The 24,299-nt window shown below is 40.7% G+C and overlaps 1 protein-coding gene across 3 annotated transcripts; it reads left to right on the top strand.

Annotated features, from left to right (window-relative positions):
* The first annotated feature begins 43 nt into the window (after window positions 1–43).
* LOC117150681 lies at window positions 44–24,202 on the top strand. 3 transcript variants are annotated; one of them, XM_033317687.1, is made up of 13 exons: window positions 44–467; window positions 6,572–7,225; window positions 7,455–7,556; window positions 7,768–7,881; window positions 8,956–9,152; window positions 9,223–9,340; window positions 9,613–9,753; window positions 10,235–10,363; window positions 10,973–11,116; window positions 14,135–14,399; window positions 14,558–14,741; window positions 16,048–16,214; window positions 23,955–24,202. In XM_033317687.1, exons 2-13 carry the CDS (start codon window positions 6,794–6,796, stop codon window positions 24,023–24,025), a joined length of 2,064 nt encoding a protein of 687 aa, XP_033173578.1. In that variant the 5' UTR covers window positions 44–467; window positions 6,572–6,793; the 3' UTR covers window positions 24,026–24,202. The 3 variants fall into 3 exon arrangements, with proteins under 3 accessions (XP_033173578.1, XP_033173577.1, XP_033173579.1); XM_033317686.1 differs by having other exon boundaries at window positions 10,232–10,363; XM_033317688.1 differs by lacking the exon at window positions 16,048–16,214 and having other exon boundaries at window positions 10,232–10,363.
* The last annotated feature ends 97 nt before the right edge of the window (window positions 24,203–24,299 follow it).

Raw genomic sequence — 24,299 nt, 5'->3', positions numbered from 1 at the left:
TCGAAGTTGGCACTCCACTTCAGTTCGTCGTGGATTCTGTAAGTGTGCGGTTCTGAGATCGGATTTATCAGTGCGGCCACAGATTTGGGCATTATAAAGAAACCAAAAAATAATAGTTAAATAAGTGAGAAGAGAAATGGCAATAAAAATTTAAAATAGTAAAATATAAATAATAAGTTACCATGAAAAGTAGTGCAAAATAAGATCGGATTAAATGGTTAACCCATGAATGCTTAGTTACCAAAACCCTCCATTTTCCTAATGGATAGTTGGCTACATTAAAAGTTGATCGGACAATACCACACCCAGCCATTGGATTCAACGCTCTTGGAATTCATAGGAACTGGAACTGGAGCAGCGATTTCGTAGCCAAGAAATCAATAGATATGAATTTAAATTGCTGAAGTGTGTTTCGGCGAGCATCAATAAGCAATATCGCATATGGTTCCAGCCGACTGGCTGCCCCCGTAAGTATGCAACGTGCGATTAACTTGTAATTTCAGCCTCTGCCAATCACACACACACGCGCATAAGTGGGGAGGCATTTCACTCGCTTAAAATTCATGCGATAAAAAGGAGCAAAAAGGAGCAAAAAGAAGCAAAAATTGGCAACGCAGCACTGCGTCGCTTCGCAAAAATCATGCATAATTTATGTGTTCCCGTAACCGTTACTGTTGCTGTTACATTGCCGGTTAATGTCGATAATGTCGGGTGCCTCATTGCCTCCGATATGCCAATATATACACATGTATGCTGTGGCCATTTGGCCAACAGTTTGTTCAGCGTTTTCGGGCCCGCTGGACGCCTTCATTAACCCGCCTCTGCGTGCGCCATTGCAGTTGGCTTAAACTGTTCATTTCCGCACTCGGACAGCGACTGCCATTTACTTATGCCTGTTTAACAATAATGCATTCTCGATTAATGCCGCACACGGAGCTCTGGCGGGCGGGAAAATCCTTGGCTTCAACTGCAATCGCGTAATGGAGAATCATTAATTGATGGAATATCTGGCACACATCCGAGCAGATACATCCTGTAATTAAGTCTCAGAGAGAGAGCTCAGAAATGTCCTTGCCTCCTTTATGGCACTACCAATACATCAGCAAAGTTGAGGACTTCCTGTTGATATGGAAGAAATATCAAAGATATCCCATTTATAGCGAATCAATACAAGTCCATCCAACTCGTATATCTATACCATAAACTTTAATTCAGCTCGTTTATTCTCGTTGTAAAAATTTCCACCAACTCTCAGCTGCATTTGCATAAGCACAACCCAAGGAAAATGGCACCGGAAAACCCTATCGTCAATTTGTCAATTGTCTTGGCAGTGCAGTTGCCAACATTTCGGCGAAAAAGATTGATGATGATACCAAAATACTTTTAGACTTTGAGCCGATTTCCTTTGGAGCTGCCATAAAAATGTGAAGAGCAGATAAAAAATCAAAAAAAAAAGAGGAGCGAGAATAATTTGCATGGCTTAGGTTTATTGCGGTTGCCTGGTCGATGCGGTGATTGTAATAAATTGTCTGATAAAACAATTCAAAAGTCATTAAATTGGCTTTCTTGTCGCTGGCATTGCATTAATTTTGGACATGGCCAGAATTTAGGGCGCTGACCCAAATGCATTTTTTATGCTCGGCCATCGAAAGTCGAAGTAATTTAATTTCGGTTTTCCTCCTGCGCCACTTTTATGACACACAGAGCCATGGCGTTGACAGTTTTCTTGCCACTTTTTTATTTCAGTTTTTTTTTTTTTTCGCTTAGAGGCTTTTCTCACATTTAAGCTGTTCCTAGTGAAAATCGGCAGCCAGGCGAAAAAGTTGTGAGTCGAGTTGGAAAACGAAGGGAGGGAAAAATCAAGTGAAAAGCGCTTTTTTAACTTTGCCTTCGTTAAAACCTTACAAATGGCGCCAAGTTTACAAGCCCAGAGACAATGTCAATGTAATTTGAAGGCAGCTTTTATTAGCACACGTTTCTGTCCGCAGACAAAAGCGTGAAAAATGCTAATTAAATCTAATGTAAATACTGAATGCCCTTCGAGGAAGAAAAGAAAAGTCTTCTGAAGAGCGAGGAAAATGGTCCTTCGTATTCAAACACTTAGAGAGCCAAATTACTTTTGTGGAGAAACTTATACTAAATGAAGTATAAAGTGCTCGGCTGAGAACTAATTCAATAGAAAAATTGTTATTCTTACTACTTGGCTTTAAATAATGTTGTGAACGTCAAGTGTTAAATGTGGTTAATTTTTTTAATACCAAGAGCCCATTTAAAAAATTTAAATTTAACTTGGTAGCATTACAACGCATATGTAAGAACAAAAATGGTTTTGTAAATAAAAAGTTAATATAACAAATTCTACTGTAACAGTATTCCCATTTTAAAGTTGAAATAAAAAAGTGCTAATTAATTACTTTTATTTATTTAAGTTATTTTCTTACAACTGTTGAGTAAAAAAAGAGTGGCAAAATCTATTTAATCTAGCAATTCTGTAAGCCTATCAAAATCGCATATATTCCGTAGTAAAAAACTATCATTACAAATCAAAAGTTGTAAGTAAATAGATAAATGGATACCAAAGCATTTAATCGAAAATTCCCATTTGCGGGGCAAATGCAATAAAGTGATAAATATGGCAAATCAATGGTTTTTTCCAATTCGCTGGGTCTAGGCAAAAAGCAATAAATAACAACAAGAAGTAGAAATAAAGCAGAGCATAATTGATTTTAAATTCCGGGCAATATTAAAAAATTGAGAGCAAACTACAAAAAACAAAGCAAGCGAAATGAAAGTAAACAAAATAGCAAAACATTCGAATAGAACGTTAATGGAAAATGGGGAAATGTAAATAAGCCATTTAAATCATGGAGCAAAATAGTTATATAAAACGATTCACAACGATTTAACTATAAAAACAGCAAAACATAGAAATCTAAAAAAAAAAAACTGACATCATTTAAAGAAGAAAACTTGATTTAAATTCAAAACAAAAATCTGAATATAAAATGATAATAACATCCTAAACTTAATATTTTAAACAAAGGAAACTTAATTCGAGGCGAAAATAACTTGACCAAGATGAAGTCCTAAAAATGCAAAAGCGTCGAAGGTTCCCGCTCCTGGATTTTACACCAGTCTGCGGTTTCTTCTTGGCTAAAAGTACTTAGCCAAAAGCAACGCAAATTTGTTGCCACTTTCTTGTTAGCTGATTGTTGTTGTTTGTTTGCCGCTCGCTGTTTGCACTGCCAGTGCTGCTTGTTGACAACGGCGACAACGACAACGACATCAGTTTATTTTTATCAGTTTTATGCTAATAGATTCGAGGACACTTGCAGCAGCTGCTCCTTGGGGCTCCGAATCGACGTCATCGACCAGGATGAGGGCCAAAACCGTGACTTGTTTGGTGACTCCTTGGTGGCCAGAAGTTGAGTTGAGACTGGCGTTAAAATATGCAAAATATTCACGATGCCAACATTCGCAATGATGTTTAACAGGCAAACTTGCGTACAATGGCATTCGCTCGCCGCAGTCACCACTTGAGCCACAAACCAATTTATTTCTGAGCAAAAACAGCAGTCTGCCATCACCAGCTGCATTCTGCTCTAATTATATTATTAATAATTAAGCTTGTCCTGCGGCCGAGAGCAGGCAGGGCAACCAACAGGAATCTTTGCGGTCCTGCCACAGAGTAAACGAAAGACGAATTATTCTTGAATCTGTGATAATGACGCCTGGCCAAAAGGATATGTTGTGTGTAAATGGCCCACTTTGCATACGCTGTGCAGATGCCAATTGAATGCCTTTAGAACACTAATCAAAATACATTTATCTCTCGTGTAATTATTAAAAGTGGTACATTTTGCCATTCATTTCCCTTTCTATGCCATCAGTTGTGGTGCCTGCGGAACCTCATACCTTAATATTTATTTCGCAGGACCTTAGTGATTTGCAATCAATATTCGACCTTCTCGGAACAAGTTTATTCTGCTGCGTATAATTGATTGATTTTTTCCTACGAATAAATTCTGTTTTATTTTTGGCCTTTTGAGCGAAGAAAGTGTAGACAAGGGCGTTTGGTAATGGGCATTGAAACGAAATAAAATGTCTCAGCCATATTGATATTTCGTCCTTATTCCCCCAATCTCTCCTCCATCGATTGTATTGTGGCCGGGTTACTCGGCCCAGCAGCAATAGAGAAAAAATCCAACGTTGTCAATATTAAAATTGAAAATATTTCATTTGCCAACCTTTTGCATAGATTCGAGCCTGCAGTCTGCCGACATGATTGGAATTATAATAAGCTTCTGTGCGGACCAACAAAAAAAATGCCAGAAAGATTTATCCCATCTCCTTCTTTGTCTATATCCTTGGCGATGGGCGGCTCCGTCCGGCACAACTTGTAGTTAAGTGTGCACAAGTTTGGCCCGAATATATATCATAAGTTCTCTGTGTGTTCCGCCCTTGTTGCGCTCACTCGAGCATGGTAATATTCTGCTGCCCCGAAATGTAGGCAACGCCAAATGTAAACATCTACAAACGCGCCACGGAAAATAGTGCTCTATGGCAGGGAAATTGCATTTAATTGGAAAAATAACATTTATATGTTTCAGTTATTGCAAAATTTATTTTATATAACAATTTATATATGTGACACATTTTTTTTCCCTGCATGTTTAAAATATTCCAATGATACTAGTATTTTGTACACAGCTGTATGCAGATAGGGGCGCACATCCTTATGTATTGATGCTTATAAGCATACCCACATTTGTGAGCATTTTCTTTGTTCACAGTCATATCGCATTTCCCTTACAGTGGTCACTTTACAACTGTTTACTGGATTATGCAGATTTTAAGATTTTCATTTTTACATTAGAATACATCAAAATAGAAGCAGTCTGTTTGCCATAGTTCAACATACAACTGCAACATCTGTTTGCTTAGAAAACTACAAAATATTCTCTTATGGAATTATCCTTTGATCCAAATTGACACACACACAAAAAAATGGTTCCATTTGCTAAGCTGCAAAATTGACTCATTCAATATTGTATTACACTCGATTTATTTACAGACTCGCCAAGAATAAATTTTATTTGAATGGCAAAGCCAGTAATCCCATTTCGTTGTCAAAATTGAAATGCAGATTGTACGCAAAAATCATTTATTATGCATGGCTTGTGTAATGAACAAATCACACAGAACAAAAATAAAAGTCGTATGTACATTCATGTATATAAAAATACACATCGAGAGTAGAGTGTTGGCTTAATTGGCAATTTGTGGCTGAGAATGTCAGGGTGAATGAATCAGGAGTGGATCAAAGGAGCATCCCAATCCCCATCTGCCACTGGCACCATTGACATTGATTTTCTAAAGATTTTCACGCTGACAAAAGACGCCCACAATAGCCGAGTGAGCATTAACGTAATAGAAATTGAGTTTCCTTGCCCATTTCCATACTCCGTTGGTCAGGTGCCAAGGACCACTTCCTGTGTGTGGAATTCCTTTTAGCCAACTCACCCGGCGTCTTCCGAATCGTGTGTCTGCATATTTAATGGGACATGTAGATTTCATCCATATACGCTTTCGTCCACGGCATCGTTATCCTTTGTGCGTGGTTAATCTTCATTAAAGCCAACTTCCGCCGTTGCCGGTTTTCCATTTCCGAATGCCTCAAAAACACCGCGAACGTGTTGTGGAATTGGGGAATGGGTTTCTCGAGCACAGCCTGTTGATATTATTCGCCCATTTTTAATGCCTTTGCGCCTTGTACTTATTTCTGAGTGGATTCATTTTGCGTTATTATTATACCGTACGTGTAACAGAACCCATTAAAGTTATTTCACTACATGAAGTTACCTATAATCAAAGCACAAATGGCTAAATTCCCTTCCGTTTAGTTAGCCCAATTTTCGGGAAAATGTTTGCTCATTGATAACCTTGAACCAATCCATACATCAGTCGTGATTTTTTGCGCTTTGGCCCCCAACGCATCTGCAGTGATTTAATGACTGCCATCGACCCTTCGACCCAACCCCTCTACCCTTTTGTGTACGCCCTTATTGATGATGCGCACATGTCTATGGGCTGATGAGTCGCAAGTGGCCCCAAAGGGATAATAATCCTGACCATAACCTAACGCACACAATCGCGCACACGCGAAATGGCCGACACGCAGTGATTTAAGCTTCATTCCTGCCCCGTCCACGCGGCGTATGAGTAATGTGCTGCGATTGACCGCAACGTTGACTTGTTGACGCCGCGCGACCCATTGAGCCATAAAACGTCGCACTTTTTCGCAGTTTTGATATTCGAGTTGCCCCCTCCACTGAGGTGGTTGGTGCTAAACCAAATGCCGCCTATATAGAGAGCGTAGAAAACCGATGTGGGAACTAAATGAAATTGAAGCTTATGTGGCTCCAGAGATTCGATCGATGCGCTCAGTAAAACCTGTGCACTTAGAAAAACTTATCTTATACAAAATATTATTCAAAAAAATATGTTCAACCGCAACTGCCACAGAACCATTCATTTTTAGGAATAACTTTCTAAATTTCTCTTTGTGCAGGCAACTTCTAATCCTTCTCGTAATTGACGTTTGATTGGACCTGCCCGATCATGGAAACGGCAAACTTGCCACCTGCCCGCCACGTGCCCATGCATTAAATAGCCAGGGCAGTTAAGCCGCAGGTACGCCCACCCACCGCCCATCAGACCCCCCCTCCCGAAAAGGAACACACACAGCCCCACACACATGACCGCGTCACGAGCGGCGAAACGAACGTGACACATGGCGATGTACTTTTATGCCAGCAAGATATCAGCCATCGCCTGCGGAACGCGTTGCAAGCAGACCGTGCTGCAGAAGTCGCGGGGTCAGCGCGACCGGGACAAATGCCACCATGGCCATCATGGCCACCACCAGCACCACCGGCGCCACCACCGTCGACGGTGCCGCATTAGCAGTAACAGCAGCAGCTCGGACAGCGAATCTGCGGATGACTGCTGCCTGGAGTTGGGTGAATCGGGAGCGGATTCGAGGGAAGGCGGAGCAGGCGGTGGAGCCGGATTACAGGGAGTCCAAGGCGGCATATTCTCCCTGGATCCGGGTCATCTGACGGCGGAGACAGCTCTCCTGGGTGGCAATATTCGCTACAGACGACGACACAGCGCCGAGCAGTTGAGTGCCTACGATCTGGAAATGGGGTTTCAGCAATTAGAGGTGAGTGAAACTTCCTGAAAACTGATTTCAAGCTGACTATGAGTATGCAACAATATTTTTAAGTCCAAAAGCATCCGAAATCTGTAGAAAACATTGAAATGCCATCATAAATATGTATGTCCTTGTGGCTTTTGTGGCACAAATATCTGCCGAAATGGGATGAGGAAGTCAATATTTTGAATAGCTCGAAATATTTCATTGATTTTGGCTTTGTTTGTCTGACTTGCAGCTTGGCACCACAATATCAGTTGGGCCGAAAAACGAGGATTTGGTCCAGTACGATGTGCCCAAAAATCCGCACAAACGCAGCCAATGTGATATTAATTTTGAGGTAAGCTGTGCGGTAATTAAGAGCCACTGTTTGTCCCCATTTGCCAATTCAATAATCATTTTTAGTTGGCTGTCAACGAGCCAGCATTTAATTAGCTAAGTAAATTGGTTTGATTTCAGTTTCCATTGTTGAGCAGCAAACATTTTTCATTAAACTCATATTTGACTGCCGTCATATGTGTGTCATATGGCGTTTGTTTCTATTTTCACAGAGCTCGGTTTTGGGCTCCGGCGGCATTATGTACATAAATGGTAGAATAGTTTCCGGGCCACTGGACTCCCTAATCGAAACGCTGCTGCCCAAGGATGTTGTGGACTTAGATAAGGTGGGTTTACATATTCGAACAGGTATTTCATAACGCTCTTTAACTGCTTAATTAAGCGCAGCGAAATACGTAATAACATATTTTAAAATATTTATCGGCGTAAATACTAAAAATGAATCAATGTACCCATTGCATATTTCATAAATTCCATCGTGTGCAATTAATAAATATTAAGCTTTTCATTTCAAATGTGCTTTCGCATTTCATCATACAAATAAAGTGAACGGCAACTGCAATTTTGCTATCCATATTTCAACTGATGAATAGGCTATAAGTTAAACGAAAACATTTTGGCGCACATAAAGATGACATCAATTATTTTCATTAAAAATATATGAAAAGTTTAAGATTCAATTTCTGGAACTGGATAGCTTTTCCGGTTGTTTTGCTCCTTTCCCCGCCGTATTGTATACGCCAAATGGAATACAAATCAGTTCTTACTTAGTCGCAGACACTTAAAGACTTGAACGCTGGCCAACTTGCGTTTGTTGGCACGAGCCAAAAACCACAAACCAGAGGGCAACCGACAAGCCGGCGAGTCCTTTTGCCAGGATCAAGGACCCCAGGCCCAAGAGCTGACGAAACAAGGACCAAAAGCCAGGGAACAAGGACATTCTTGTGTGTAAGCACGACCATTCAGAGGCCACAGGCAGCAAGTGCAAAAATAATTAATTCGTTGCAAACAAATCCAGAGATTAGCGCTAATTTGATAGTGCTGAATGTGGAATGTGGCCTCCGGTCAGGGAAAACTTCTGAGAGCTGGACAAGCACAACGAAAACACCACAAATTGGGGGGATCTTCTAGTTGAGGCAATTTACTGAGGGAATCGCATTTCCAAGTGGATATAAACAAAAGCATGTGTATATTAAATGTATCAGAAAATGAAAATGTGCATGGTGGTTATAAAGTTATAACAAAAGAGAACAAATTTGAATACATGATTGGATGCTTTAAGTTAATTGCTCTAGGTAGTGAGTGATGAACTTGAACATTACTCTACTCTTATATTGTGGCCTACATCTCTTGTTTTTCCTTTTAACCTTGTTTTCTTTCTGCTTATTTGCCACTTGCAGGAATTTGTATTCTCGTTTTTATTATCCTGCCGCTTGTTCCTGCGACCCCACGAATTACTGGGCCGACTGCTGGACTCGGTACCTGATAGCGAATGCTTGGAGTCCCTGGTGTCCCTGCTGGCCGAGTGGACGATGAAGTTCCCCTACGACTATCGGGATGAGCGGATGATGAGCCATGTCAAACATATCGTTGCCAGGTGAGGAGAAACTGCTTTCCAAATGGCACCCAATCGTGAACTCAACTCCTCCACGATTCCCGCCACATAGATGTTCCAATTCGCATTTGGAAGCCGCTGTCTCCCAAACACTGAGTGCCTTACTAAAACGACTGACTGATTTAGAGAGACATGAGGCGGACCTACGAGCCTGCCAGACCAACGACAAGGTGAGTGGATGATTGGTCAGTGCTGTCAGCTGTGAAAAGCATGTCCAAAAATATTTGAAAATTTTTAAGAGCATATACTTCCTTTTAAATCCATATGAGTCTTAATTACTGTAAGCTATAATATTAACTTATTGAAAATAGCTTGGTTTCCAAGGCAAGCTATCCAAGTTGTCAGCACTGACCGGCCTGAAAGCAATCTGCCTAATCTCCGGCAATTGTCCTGTTTTCCCTTCTTTTTCCATTATGTCTTTCTGTGGCGATTTTCCCCGCAGTCTGCATCAGAAACTCCACTCAACTGTCCAACGGCCACGCAGTACGCACAAATCGTTTGTCGGGTGGAAAAGAAACTGGCCAAGCACATTGGTGGCGAGGAGTTCCTCCAGTGCAGCAGCATGATCCTCCTCGATAAGCAGGTGAGCACCAAGAGAAATTCAAGTAGAAGTTACTAAAAACTTGTTTAAGAAATCACAAGATATGTCTTTTAAATTATACATTTCTCTACTAATTATGCAATTAAAATAAAAAATATATATGCACACCATTTGCATTTGTAAGAAAAATATATGGGGAGCTGGCCATATTTTCGCCTAAATGAACACCCCTCAACTGAATTAAATTATATTCTCAAGTTAAATACTCTCCTGATGGCCAATGTTTCCCTCTGCATAAGTCAACACGAGAAGAATCTGCAGTTTTGCATAAATTACAACGAGCACTCTCGCACATAAACAATCGCACACACACACACTCACACAAGCGCCAGGACCTACAAGGACATGCAATTAAAATGACGACAAGCCGCTTCATTAACAATGCCCCTCGTCATTCCACTGCGCACCTCATTTCAACAACCATTCTGAATCCTGTGCCATTTTCCATTTTTTAATGCAGAAGAAGTGGGACCAACCATCCACGTCGGGCGCTCCGCCAGGAGCCCAGGATCCGAAGAAGACGTGCAACCTGGAAACCTATCTGGATTGGTCGGCACGTCTGCGTCTGTTTGTCTGCAACGAGATCCTGCAGGTGAGTGGACGAGCTCATAACCATTTGGGGGTCAGCACGAACACTGCGCCGCACTACATGCCAACTGAGTCCGATGCTGAAGTTAAGCGGAGCGCATGAGTCCTTAGACCCAGTGGATTGAATTAAAATTCCCATGCATGTTGAATATGCTGGGAGAGCACGTCCATCCAAGTGCTGCTCCCTACAACCGCGGTCGCAAGAATAGGAAGCACTTAAGCTATCTATATGTGTGTGTCTTATAAATAGTGCTATCTTCTATCTGACCTCATCGCTTACTTCTTTTTTTGGCTGGATATTTAAATATCGTTCCTATTCTTGTGGCCGCTGCTGTTCGACGGCTGTATGCATACAGAGCGACTGGTAAGATGGCTTATAATTTATGCCGTTCGTAACTGTCTCATTGACAGTTTGCCAGTTGGCCGTGTAAGCGACTCGTTAAAACTTTGCCCAAGTCACGTGGGTCCCGGCATGTCCAATGTCCTTTTCCCTCCCTCCCCTTGTCCCTTCTGCCCCTTGCCCCTTATCGTCTAACTAACTTCCGTAATCAAATAAATCTTTCATTTTGCCCGTGCCCGCTGCAACATCATTGTTTTCCCACCGCTTTTCCAGAGCGTCGGCATCGAGGGACGCAGTCGAACCGTGGAACTCTGGAGCGGAGTGGCCCAGTACTGCCTCCTTGTGGGCAACTACAATAGTGCCACGGCCATTTTGGAGTCCCTGGAATCGCCGGCCATAGCGCGGCTTAAAATTACGGTAAGTTTGCCAAATAATATCTATTTAATTTGTGCAAGCCTGTAATTAATGGCGACGCCCGAAAAAATAGGGCTGATATATATGGCATCATGTATCAGCGAGAGATAATGTCTAATTTATATTGGTTTTATTTATCGCAAACAAAAACTAATTTGATGAACAATTTATTGCTGCGGGATATAATTTGTTGACTGTAATTAACCAGCCGCTGGGGTTAGCATTCAAAAGGAATTGATACAATTTGGTTCGATCGAATTATCCTGATGACGGAAATGACTGGCTTTGAAATCAATTTAATTAGAAATTTAAAAATAAATTGATAGCAAATAAATGCACAAGCAAATCGTTCTTTTAACGAAACTACCATTTTTAATGTGACGAAATCACAGCATTTCCACAACTTCCGCAAAAGAAAGTTAAGCCATATTTTCTCCAATTCCGAATTTAACTATAGCGAATATCACACAGTACGTGCAGCTTCATAAATTTCAGAAATAAGCGCTCGAAATTAAATAGACAGCAGTTTTATAGGCAAATTACGTGGCAAGGCAGCGAAATGGGTTCCTGGTTCATAATTTCCCATGGCAAAGTGCGCAGTGAAACTTTAATTGGACTGAAACAACACAACGCCGTTCTTTGCATAATGTGATGCGTAAACCAAATGGAAAATCATTTGGCCCCCGACATCAATTCCTGCCTGACATTTCCACATGACGTACAGCCAACATTCGAGGGGCAAATTTCCATAAACTCGGGGATCTGAAACTTAAGCTTAGCTAAAGTTAGTCGGTACAGTCAAGGAAACGAGCAAGGATAATAAAATTGTTCCCTTTGCCATGTGAGAGTGCGACTGGATCCTTTCACTCGTATGTGCACTGTAATTGTATGCTGTTAAAAGTTAGAAAGCAGCGCCTTGGGGCCATTTTCATTCATGGATTGAGCCAAAAGCGCTGCAGTCTGTTTGGTCGAAGGCACAAATACACTATTTTTTATTAAATTAAGATCTTCAAAGCTGCTAAGCTATGTGCAGTAAAGTAGTAATTCGAGATATTCACTTTTGAAAACAGAGATTTGTTCGTCCAAGGAAATGAAACTAGAAATGTGATACTTTCAAAGGAAGGACTATGGAGCACGCCAAAGATGCGACTACCTCCTTGTTTCTCCCCAGCCATCATATCCTTTTTCTTGCACTTTTCTGTGTGTGAATCCGAAGCAAATCCTTTTGCCTCGAGGCTGGACGCCTAGTGCCTAGGATATTTGTTCGTGTCAGCAGATATTTATGCAGCCTAATGCATTTTGGCGAAAAGGAGCTTAAGAGATTTAGGCTGAGTTCCTTGAATTAAAGTCAAATATTGAAAGAAGTAATGAAGAAGTTTAAAAAAATACTGGTTGTTTGGCCTGCAAATTAAAGTATTTGAATTTGCAGATACTCTCCAGAAATACGACTTTCTCTTATTGCAGTTGGTTCTTACTTAACAAGGAAAATATTTAAATAATATTTTTGCGCCACTTTGTCACAACAACAGAAGTTTTCTCCAGCGATAAAAAGATTTTTCTCCGGCTGCCAAAAAAAGAAATGAATTGCGGGGGCGAACTGAAAGAGAAATGACCACGCCCAAGCAACCACATTTTCGCTGCAGTTGGCCCAATTTCATCAAGTTTATATATTTACTCACTTATTTGGCACATTGCCCACACCTTCGTCCTTCGTCCTGCGTTCGGTGTGCCGTGTCCTGTGTCCTTCCGCCCACTCCTTCAATAGACCGCAGCGTGTTGCCGTGCATTCAGCAGCAAATGAAGCTAGTTTTCATTAAAAAACTTTTTAATTAGTTAATGGATTCCGCATTTCAGCCCTCCTTTGTTGCCACCACAATTTAACACTAGGCTTGGCCTTCTTTTCACCCACTCATAATGAAAAAATCAACTTAAAAGTTACTTAATGTTACTTTTTGGTGATTTAAATGCCTTCGGCTTCTGCATTATACATTATGAATGGCTCTAATTTTTCCCACTGCTATGTTGTGTGCAGTACAAATGTGCAGGTATTTAGAGAGCAAACAGTACTCAAATATTCCAGTCAAAAAGAAAACTTATAAATTAAACCAAATTATCTTGTCCGGAGCCGCACTACTTTCTGCTTTCGCCTGTTAGTTGGCTTAATGAAAGTATGTAGAGAATACAAATATTTAGTGCACTTATTGAGATATAATTACATTTCATAATACATAGATACTCCCAACACTTTGTCCACCTTTTCTCTGCAATATTTAATTCCTAGTACTGCTGCACTTTTTCCTCTATAAATTCTGTGAACAATGGGCGCTGCAAAGTATGCAGCGAGAAATGAAAAAAGGAATCCTCTTGCCAAATAAAAAATGAAAGGGAATGGCATAAATTTACAGAACTATGCAAAATTCGAGCAGCAAAAAATGGGCGTGCATTGTATTTTCGAGAGATATATGTATACAAATATATTTCTATAGCTGCTGTTGAAATGTTTATGTGCTCGCATTGGATGATGGTAATAAATGTGGTCGGAAAACTGAAAACTTTAAATTATTCGCCATGGCGAGAGGTGTAAAAAATGTTATTATAAATGGGCTTCTTAACGAGCAGCAAACTTTCGGATTCCGTTTTTACAACAAAAAAAGAAATGTTTTCTAATGGAAAAGCACAATAAATTCGCTGAGATCCAGATTAAGATGCCGTCCCTTTTTCCAGTTTAATGCGTGTGAAATCCCGGAAAAGCATTTCCCTGATGCCTCGGGAAATCCTAATTAATATGTTATCACGCGAAGGCCAAATGTAGCCCATAAAATTCGATCTAAAGCTTTGCGGGGCAAAATTACAAGCATAAAACTCGCACAGACCGACAGAACAAACAAAACCATAAACTTTTACAGCCCCAAAAAAGCGAAACAAAAAACAAAAAAATCACAAAGTAGGCGGAAATCAGGGGAGCGTATCAAGATTGCCACTACAAACGATGCTCATTTATGGATTTCGATTTGATTACAGTGGAGCAAATTGCAAGTGACGTGTCAACAATTGGACTGCATGCAGCGCCACGCCGAGGGCCATGGACATTTATGGCAGAAGCAGGCCATCTCCCTAAATGAGCAGCAGGAGGGTCTCAAGACTGATAAGCAGCCGCCCAAGCAGCCGGCGGCCCAAGGAGCAGCTCCGGCGCAAGGAGCCGTCGCCATCGCCATCACAACGTCACCCGACTCGGATGAGAAGCCATCGACAAGTGGCCGAGTGGCTGGCATAGCAGGCATTTCCGGTACGAATGCAATGCGGTACACTGGGAGAAATACTTTAACTCAGCTGGTCTTAGTTGAAGCAAACTCTATATATACCATACATGATTATCTATAGAACTATACATAATTCAAAGTGCTTATAAGATAATATCCCTTTTTCTCCCTGTGCACCCACCAGCTGCAACAATGGAATCCGCTCCAGTTCCTGTGGCAAGTGGCAGCAACGTGGGTGCTGCAACTTCGACGGCGGCAGCAACCACACCATTAGCAAGTTCGGGCAAGCCAAATGATTGGGTTGTTATTCCAGTGTTTGCGGATATTGTTAAACTGGCGTTGGGCGAGCGTGAGAACTGTTTGCAGCGGTAAGTTATGTGCGCGCGGCCAAAGGGTCGTATGATTAATATATATGGCCCATCCGCCATGGCCAACTATCGCATTTCCAGTGGACTTTCGTTTCACTTAGCGCCCAATCGTATTTACATCCACGCTTGTATTTATTTACGCTTTAAATTAATTAACCACAGAGTGGTAAAATAAATGATTATGTGCCAAACGACAGGGCGGAAAATCATTTTAATGGATGTTCATAAAAAATAACATAAATATAAAGCTCTTTAGCCGTTGAATTTATTTGTTTTTATGCCGAGCGTTGAAGAGTGAAATCGATGGAAATGCGTATTTTTTCGCATTTCTAAAGCATTTATATTGAATTGACTTTAACAAGTGACCGAACAATCGGAAAATAATTAAAAGAGATTTTGTTTTTAAAGCCTTTGTTCATGAGTACTGTTTAATGTTCTTAATAATAAAACGGGATTGAAGTTTTTGAACATTAATTGCTGTTCTTATCCCTTAATTGGGTTGTGATTAAAATCAAAAAAAAAAAAAAAAAAATCAATAACATAAATCATTTGGCAGCACAAAAAAAGTAAAATCATTTGAATTACTTCCCGAAGATAATACATGTAATTGAAATGAATACATATATTTCAATAATTAATACTTTTCTGGCTGCCGCTATTTTCCCATCGAATGCCAAATCTGAACCATATCCTCCCCTTAATGTGCCCCAATCCCCCCATATGCATTGCTCCCTTTAGGACCTAGCGATACGGAGCTCAAATAAACAATAATGTATGCACCACCGACCACTGGTGGTCACAATTGACCTCATTAGGCTGGCCACTGCGAGTATACTACACATTCCGGCGTTGCAATTTATTCCGTGAAATATAATCAGAACGCAGTAGTTGCCGCAGAAATAGGCGAAATAAATCCGCATTGATTCAGACAATTTCAATGTCGCATTCAGTTTCACCGTGAAATGTAGCGTGTAAGCGTGAATCGAGTTCTAAAAGCGCTAATTAAGCTATTCGCTGTTGCATTAATTGCGAGGAATGCACTGCAAAACGAAAGAGACCGCTTCGAGTTCCTACTAAATTGGATGCTTAAATATTTGAGGTCTTTGATAGAATACAGATGGTGATAAATAGCAGCAGCACTTTTCACTGTAACTCCGCCCTTTTAAGCCCTTTTTGCATTGCCTTTTGCATTTTCCATTTTGCATGGCAAACACCAGCCATGGCTTTTTATCAGCCAGCAAAACATACTTTTCCCACAACTCGCACTTATGTTCTCCGCTTTTCCTCCCATTTTCCGCCCTTCCAGCTTAGCAAATGGCCACATCAATATGGCTGCCTTCGATCGAATGGCCGCCATTGTTGGGGCATTCACCAAACACATGCAGGCGATGAAGGCGGCCCAGGCGCCATCTAGCGGCGAGTACGAGCACTTCTGCCGCCACATGCAGCAAACAACGAAACTTGGCGAGGCGGGTAAGTAATATTCGCCGGGGGGTCAAAACTTTTCACCATACCCTCGACTTGTTTTCCACTTGTTTTTTATTCGTTTGCACTCTCCACGTATTTTATCGCATTTTTGCACATTTTTCACCGGCATTTGGTGACTGAAGGAGTCTTTGTACCCTTCAAGAAAAGGTGGTTTTTTCAAAGAGTTCAGAAAAATAGTTCAAGATGGACGGTTCTACTTGGAAGAGGTGACCAAATAAAGTAAATAAAATAACTTAGAATATTAAATGTTTGTAAACGTTGTTAAAGATTAAATCCATCGATATTTCAGCATAATAAATGGCTTAGACTCCTTTGGTAGTGATATAAGAGTCCGAACGAAAGGGTATTCAACACTTCGGCTTTATAAGTCAGCTGCAATCGCCTTTACATTGTTTATTTTCATTCAGTTTGTGTAAACTTTTAGAGCAACGTGGCCAACAGACTGCGACTTTAAGTGGACCAGAAGAGGGACTTCCCCTGAACTGCATACATACATAGATATGTATGTATGCGCACAAGTTAAATTGTTTGAAAAGCCTTTGGGAAAAATTAAATAAATTCGCGACTGCTGGCACAGGACAATTTGAGAGTCGTTTTACTAAACGATAATTAAAACACAAACAAGGGAAATATGGAAGGCAGACTATGAACATATAGGGCTAGAACCGCAATTTTTGTGGTAAACCAAATCTGGTTATTCCGCGTGTTCTAAATTGCTTTCAAGTTTATAGTATTAACGTACCTCTATGTTCGCAGAGCAGCTTATTTAATATCGCACTCCATAACTATTTTCTTTCCGTCCCTTTGGCTCTAAACCCAGTTTGAAGCAGATTTGCCGCTAATTAATTCAAATTAATAACCGCAATAAAACCGCGGACAGACACTTTACGACCACCAAATGTTTATGAACTTGGATAAAACTTGGCGAGGGACTAGTTCCATTCCCTCGTTTGCCAGTAGTTTCCATAGCTACCCCCTTCCCCCCCTCGTGAACCCTTGTTTTAATAACAATTCATTTCCGGGCTGTTGCCTCTGCGCTTTGTTTTTACTACTGATGCTGGCTAACTAGGAGAACGCGATTAGAACTGGATTTGGTGGAAAATATTGTTTGTTATTTATGACAAATTAAATGGCGTTTTCCACCTGCAAAAAATATGCATGGGAAAACCTGGTAAACAAATTGACTGAATTTAAACCCGCGTAGTAAGAGGGTATACTGTATTCGTTGAAAGGTATACCACCTGCCATCTGAGTATTGGGTATCTGATAGTCGCGACTATTTCCTTGGTGAGCTTTTAGCTTAGTGCAACATTTGCATATTTAAGTGCAAGCCTTAGAAGCAAAACGTGCCTCAATTAACTAATTTTTTGGTAACATCACTTTGCTTTTATCCTTTTCTAATCATAGCCCGCTGTCCAGGCTCTAAAGTTGCAATTAATCCGCACATCCTGCACCTTGAAGATAGAAAAGTTCTTGCTAGCTCTGTAAATATAAACTAGGAACTAGGGAAACTTGCCATGTCCTCAAGCCGAAGACAGCGCAACAAAGATATAAAACAGCGCCCACTGAGAGGCAACAAAACAACCTTGCAACAAGGTGCACCACGTGTTTTCCAAGAGCGTAAAAAGTTTTCCCGAGCGTTCTCCTTTTTTTTTGCCCTGTAAATCCTTCTTGGAGCTGTCGGCAATGCCCGGCAAGTTGATATATTTTTCACGGAATGTGCACATGACAAAAACCTGAAAAACTATGTGGGTGCAGCGGGGGCGGGGAATGTTGCATGAAAGCGGGCAAAGACATCAAACAGCAGCAAGAAAGTGCAGAAATGAAAAGCGACAGAGATGATAAATAAGCTTTTTACATGTCCAAGCAGTTCTGAAAAATAGTTATTATTACTTAAAACTATTTGAATGCATAAACAATTAAATAAAACTACGAAATAGGTATACATATGTTAACTGAGATCTTTGAAACGGTGATATATTATAAATTATAAAGGTTTTGAAAGTATATATCAGTAATGCTAGGTAGTTTAATAAAATTTGGAAAAGTATTTGAAGTGAACATGAGACAACATCTCTCAGATACCTAGCTACATTTTCAAAGCTTTGAGGCATCTCAGATGGTAAAGCAAACTCTGGGCACACATATACATACGTAGGATCCACGAACTCATTATAAACCCAGGCAGTAGAAGGCAACTTTTAAAGGCTTTTGCCACTGGCGAAAACAGCACAAATACCAACAAAGGCGTGGAGTGAAGTTGTCTTTGGGTGTTGCGGCAAAACGCATCTTGACAGAAGCGGAAGTTAAGAAGTAAAAATGAGAAAAAATGCCGGAGAATGAAAACTTATGGTGGAACGCGCGTTTTTTTTTGTTTGTTTGGAAAATCAACAGCCTGAGCCTCGAGCTGGAAAACTTTATCGGGGAAAACGCTTCATGTCGTGCATAACGGGGAGGTAAATGAGATTTGCTGGGAAAACACAAAGCGAGGGCTCAGCTAACCAAGAAAACTCTATTTACACGTATGCAGTGAACTTTTCGAGGTGGAAAATGTTGGGGGAACGCTTTTCTTTGTGTATTGCAAGGGCGCATTATTTATTTTTTTTACATTTCTCCTAAACAGGTCAAGGGACCTTTGAATTTTTTTTAAGTAGGCTTAAGTAGACTAAAATGAAACTATGATTTCTAAACACATTTTCACCAAATCCTGTTTAGCAATCTTATAGAAAAAACTAAATATCTTGAAGCGTAGACTATTTTACTATAATCTTTCTTTAGAAGTTTCTTCAAGAGAATTTATGTAGCAGATGGAGTTTCTTGAAAAAAAACGGATTAAAAGCCATTTGCATTCGTTTTGTTTACGGCATTAGGACTTGGCCAAGTTCCGGTTGAAAGTTGGACTTGTTATTGTGGTTATATTTGCTTTCGATGCTGCATCGATGTCAAACTTGTTTTCCAGGCTGTCCAAATGGCTTTCCACCTCTCCAGTGCTTTTTTCTTGCTCGGCTTGGTGCCATTCTTTTGGAGTTGCTTGTTTAGCCAAGTCAAGCGAACATCTTCTAAATCAGTTTCCTTTCTAAGAACTCAAACGAAAAAACTGTCCACCAAGTTGAAAAGTTTGGCTAAACTTTAAGCCGACGTCAGCAACGCAAATGCTAACCAAGTCCCATGAGGAAAAGAACTGTAGGAGTCCAAAAGTTATTTCCAACTTTGATGCACTTTCGAAAACTGCATAAATAAATGTTGGTCTTTCTTACATCACTCGGCGACTCTGAGCGAGCTGAAGGCATTCGCAGTTCCTAAATTATACTGACCGAAATGAAATGGTTCCTCTGCGTCATTTTAAAGTTTCCGCTAATGAAACGGGGAGGGGCACCCCGCAGTCTTATTTATCAGGTCCACACACACACAGAGAAAGACAGTGACATAATTGAGTTTAAAAGCTGGGAAAACGGAGGAGCGACCACCAAAGCGCCACCTGCTGGCTGCTGAAAAATACGCCATACGAGTATACTGTGTATGTTCTGGAATTTCTTTTTGCGATGGTCGACCTCGGCGGGGCGGAAAAAAAACTTTAATAAACTTTCTGCGGAATTACATGACTTTAATCAACTCTCTTTGCCGTCTTTATAATCGCTCCTTGTCTCTGGTATCCTTTTTTATCCCCTCGTTTTATTATCCTTTGGCCCCGTTAGACCACTTGTACTGCATTTTAGTTGATTTAAGCCATTCGTGTTTTCATTCCCTTCCTGCTACTAAACAAGTGCTTATTCTCGCTTTTTATGCTCTTAATCTTTAGAGGCGCATTCTTGAAACTTTTTACCTGACATTAAAAAGCAAACAGCAGCAGTGCAGCCCAGCGAATTATATACACTGTGGCCCTCCTCCCCTTCGTCCTGCACTCACTTCACCCACTGCGAAATATGTTGGCCATGTCGGGAATTTTTTAATAACAACCCCTTAATGTGGAGGTAATTGTCTGTTGGCTGGTTCACTCTGTTAAGACCTCGGGGGAAAAGTATGTCGGATTTAAGTCGACTGAAATGTCGGTGGAATGCATCGTTTGGTCGGACCTGGAAAATGCAATCAGGAAAATCTCAAAAGAAACAACTCGGATTTATCTCCCGCTGGTGGATAATTTTGACAGCTATGCCAAGGCAGAAAACAAAAGAGATTTCACCTGTTCTATAAATTCTATTTAAATGAGAATAAGATAACATTTTAAAAATGCAAGGCGCACGAAAAGGAAAAAGCTTTTAAATCGCATCAAAGGATCAAAAACGCATTTAATTGTTTTTCCCATTCGCTCCGCATTTCTCTGGCCTTATTTTCATTTTATTTTATTTATTTTGCCTTGCAAATCTAGCTGCACACACTCTGCTTTTTTTGAAGACATGAGCATTGTTATGTGAACCAGGCACTCCAGCATGTGATATGACTGGCAAAAGGAGGAAGGAGTCAAAAGGACAAACGTGGCACCAAAAAAAAACGTCATTCGCTCGAATGTGTGGCAGGTCCTTTGGCTGTGCTCTTCCCTGTCCTCCTGATCCTGGCCAGCAAAATGTGAGTCTAGATGTGCCTATTCAAGGCAGCACGTTAGCAAGGAGAAGGCAAAAAATGGAAAAGTTGAAGCATCTCACAAATGCGAAAGCACAATGTATAGGAATTGCATTTGGATGTGCGAAGAAAGTGGCCAGGAATACAATTTTCTTGCGAAAATGTTTGCATTTTCCAGTGGCTGCTAAAATAATAATCGCACACACGCACACAGTCACAATGGGTGTCAAAAGTCAGGGCCACAGAATTTGCACTCGTGCTGCATTAATCGTTAATTGCCACCAACAAAGCCAACTTCATTCGAGAGCAGGCCAAATACCACATAATCAGGTCAACAAGTCCGAGGAATTTCCCACAAGCACCCCGAAATTCTGGCCAAACACCACAGAATTAAGATTTCTCCAGCATATTGCAATGGGCCATCGAGTTGACCGACCAAGCGTTATTTCAATTGTGCTCATTAGACTCTGGATATGGTAATTAGGGCCGAACCAATGATTGGAATGCAAACCAAGGCATTAGGCCGGAATCCTTGGCCAAATCATCCCTGCTTCAATGGCGGCGCAAAGTCACTCACTAATTTTCATCATCATTATTATCGTCATTGTTTGGCCTATTCAGTACATTGTTTGGCCGAGAAATTAAACTATAAATTGCATAGCAAATTGCAAGCCAGGTACAAATGGCTCTTATGCTAAGCTTGGCCATATGTGATTTGGCCAAATGGGATTTCAAAGTGCTACGACTTGGGAATTAAGTGCTGTGATCATGATTAATTTTTAAGGAGACTGTACTTAATTAGGAAATCACTTCAAACGCTTTGGTTGCAACTTTAAGATGTGTTTGGGCACACAGTTTAGTGTCAATAAATTTACTGAATTTTTTTCAAAATGCCAACATTTAATAGATAGAATGCAACCTACTACTCTCTTTTCCCATTGAGCAGTGAAAAATGCGCAGATTTATATTGTTCTAGACACTGTCGGCAGAAAAACCTGACAGGTCGGCCGACATTTCAGACATTCCAGATAAATACATACAGATAAGTCGGAACTGCAGTTAGTAGTAACTGCCCCCCCTTTTCGCCCACCGGAAAGTCACATCCCATGGGATCCTAAGCCCACTGACAGCAGCACGTTATTGGCATTCAGTTGTGGGCAGATTTCATTTTCCTTGCTGCCTCACTCGCTTGGCAGAGTAAACTGAATTTCGCAGGACCTCCAGCTGGGGTGTGGAAAAATGACCGTAGACTGTCCTCGTTATCTATCACCTGTCCAGCCTGTCATCCTTGAAGCCCTCATCTCGGCCGGAGTCAAAACAATTTTACAGTAGTTACGGCTGTCTGTGGCCATTGTTTGGTCTTCGAGCCGGAGCAAAGTAATTGATGCCTGGCTGAGTCTGAAAATATATTTCTCCGGCTACGGCTAGATGCCCATTTTTTATTGTCTTCAAAGCGAATCTATTATAGTTGGTCAAATGCGTGACTTGTGGTCTTTTGTCAGCTGACATGAAGGCAAACCAAAATTGGGCATAATTTTTAATAGGTTCCAAAGTTAATGGACTCCCAAAATGATAAAGTGAAACCACAATAGCTATGCGATGCTCTCTCTAAGTGCATTCTATTGCATTCGAGTACATTTTTTTCGAGTTTCCAGGGGATTTTTTCTCAGCTAACCGCTCGTTAGACATTGTGTGGGTGGGAAAAACAACATGTTACGCCATCTAAAGTAACCACATCCTAACGCAACCGAACCAAACCGAAACCCAACCAAACCGAACCGAGCCGCCTCACAAATCTTCAGGCGAAACGGGGAAATATTTACACGCCACACACGACTCCATTAAAACTAAACAAGAGCGTGGAAAGAAAGTGCTCAGTCCGAGGTCCTCAATCCTGGCACACAAGCACAAAAAAAATGGAATAAGGGGCTCCATGGTGTTAGCCATGTTCCATAACCAACGGCCACATTTCTTCATGCTGCTGGCTCAACTCGAAAAAGCTCATACTCCGCTCCATGCGGGTGTTTTGTAATTTTCTGCGCTCAAGCATACGGAGTATGTGAACACAAATCCGATAAACACACAAACCAAGGCAAGTTGGGGTGGCGGTGGGGATTTTCGGGGCAGCAAGATAGTGGCCAGGGGGCAGGACATGCCACATTTTGCGGCAAGTCAAGCGCACATCTGCTGGCCAAAAGCGCTGACCAAACGAGGCTGCTACCAAACATTGTAAAATTTTAATGGGACTCATGGTGTGAATCGGACACCACCACCTACTGCCCCGCCACTCTAGTTTACCCATAAAACTGCGTGGAAAAATTCGCCCCTTTTTTCTTACAACTTTATTAAATTCCCTTCTATTAAAACGCAAGTGGTCCGACCCAAAAAAAATATGCCACACTTGTCGCCACTTGACCAGAAGTTAACCCATCCCGAAATGAGTTTCAGTTGGGCCAAGTCCTCTAAAATAGTCGTATGAAATTGCACGGAAATGTAGCACAAGTTATTTAAAGGATGGTAAAACACTGTTTCCATTTTCGAGAAAAACTCAAAATTTATCATGGCTTTAAGTGAGTATTTATCGCAACTTAAATATGCAAATGATCTAACTGGCATAAATGAAAATGATTATCAAACAGCTTTCCACGTGCTTAAATAAAATAGCTGTGCACATTAAATTTTAATATTTTTCCTGACTAAAAGTTGCGGCGTCTAAAAATAAGTAAACAAAAGTTTTGAAGTGGAATTTTTGAGGCTTCTATTGCTATAAACATCCTTTGCCAAGCAAGTACGTTTTAGCCAGTAACAACTCTTTTTAAACCAATCATGGTAAACAAAGTGAAAGGACTTCAGAATCAAGTAACCATTTACATTTGTTATTTTTGGGAAGAGGAGCATCAAGCATTTTGGCACGCATCACTGAGATCTTTTCGGACAATTTGGATGTGTTTGCGTGAATGTATTTATTTTTATTTTTGGGCCATGTCCTTGGATCCTGGCTACGCCTGAGTGTCGTTTTCAATCAAGTGGACAAGTGGAGCAGCTCGTGTAACTGTTTTGTTATTTTCCTGATTTTTAGTCGGCCCACTTCGGTGGACAAGCAGCACTTGTTTTTCCCATTTCTACCAAGTACTTTGATAACCAGCCAAGTTGTTTGTTTTTTTCCAGAACTAATGATGGCCTCATTCGACTGCGAGGAACCCAATAATGCCGAGAAGCTAATGTACGATTTAAACTAGTAGGATATGCGTAGGCTTCACTAATAATAGCGACTAAGAAAGCATTTAAAGTTAGCCTAAGCAAGTACTGTACATAAAAGTTAGGTAAAGCACTTGGATATTTAGCGTTAAGTAGATAACAATAAACCAATCAGCTGTAAAAACTATTTAACACAATTAATACGTGTGTACATGGACTATCTGTAAAGTAATAAAGTATATGAATATTTGGCATATATATTTCTGTGGATTTTACTTACAGCGGAAGATAATTAAAAAAATAGAAAAAAGGTAA

This window comes from Drosophila mauritiana, chromosome 2L (genome assembly GCF_004382145.1).
Source record: "Drosophila mauritiana strain mau12 chromosome 2L, ASM438214v1, whole genome shotgun sequence".
Lineage (NCBI taxonomy): Eukaryota > Metazoa > Arthropoda > Insecta > Diptera > Drosophilidae > Drosophila > Drosophila mauritiana.
Note: the sequence above shows the minus strand (reverse complement) of the source record. Positions and strands in the feature narration are given on the sequence as shown.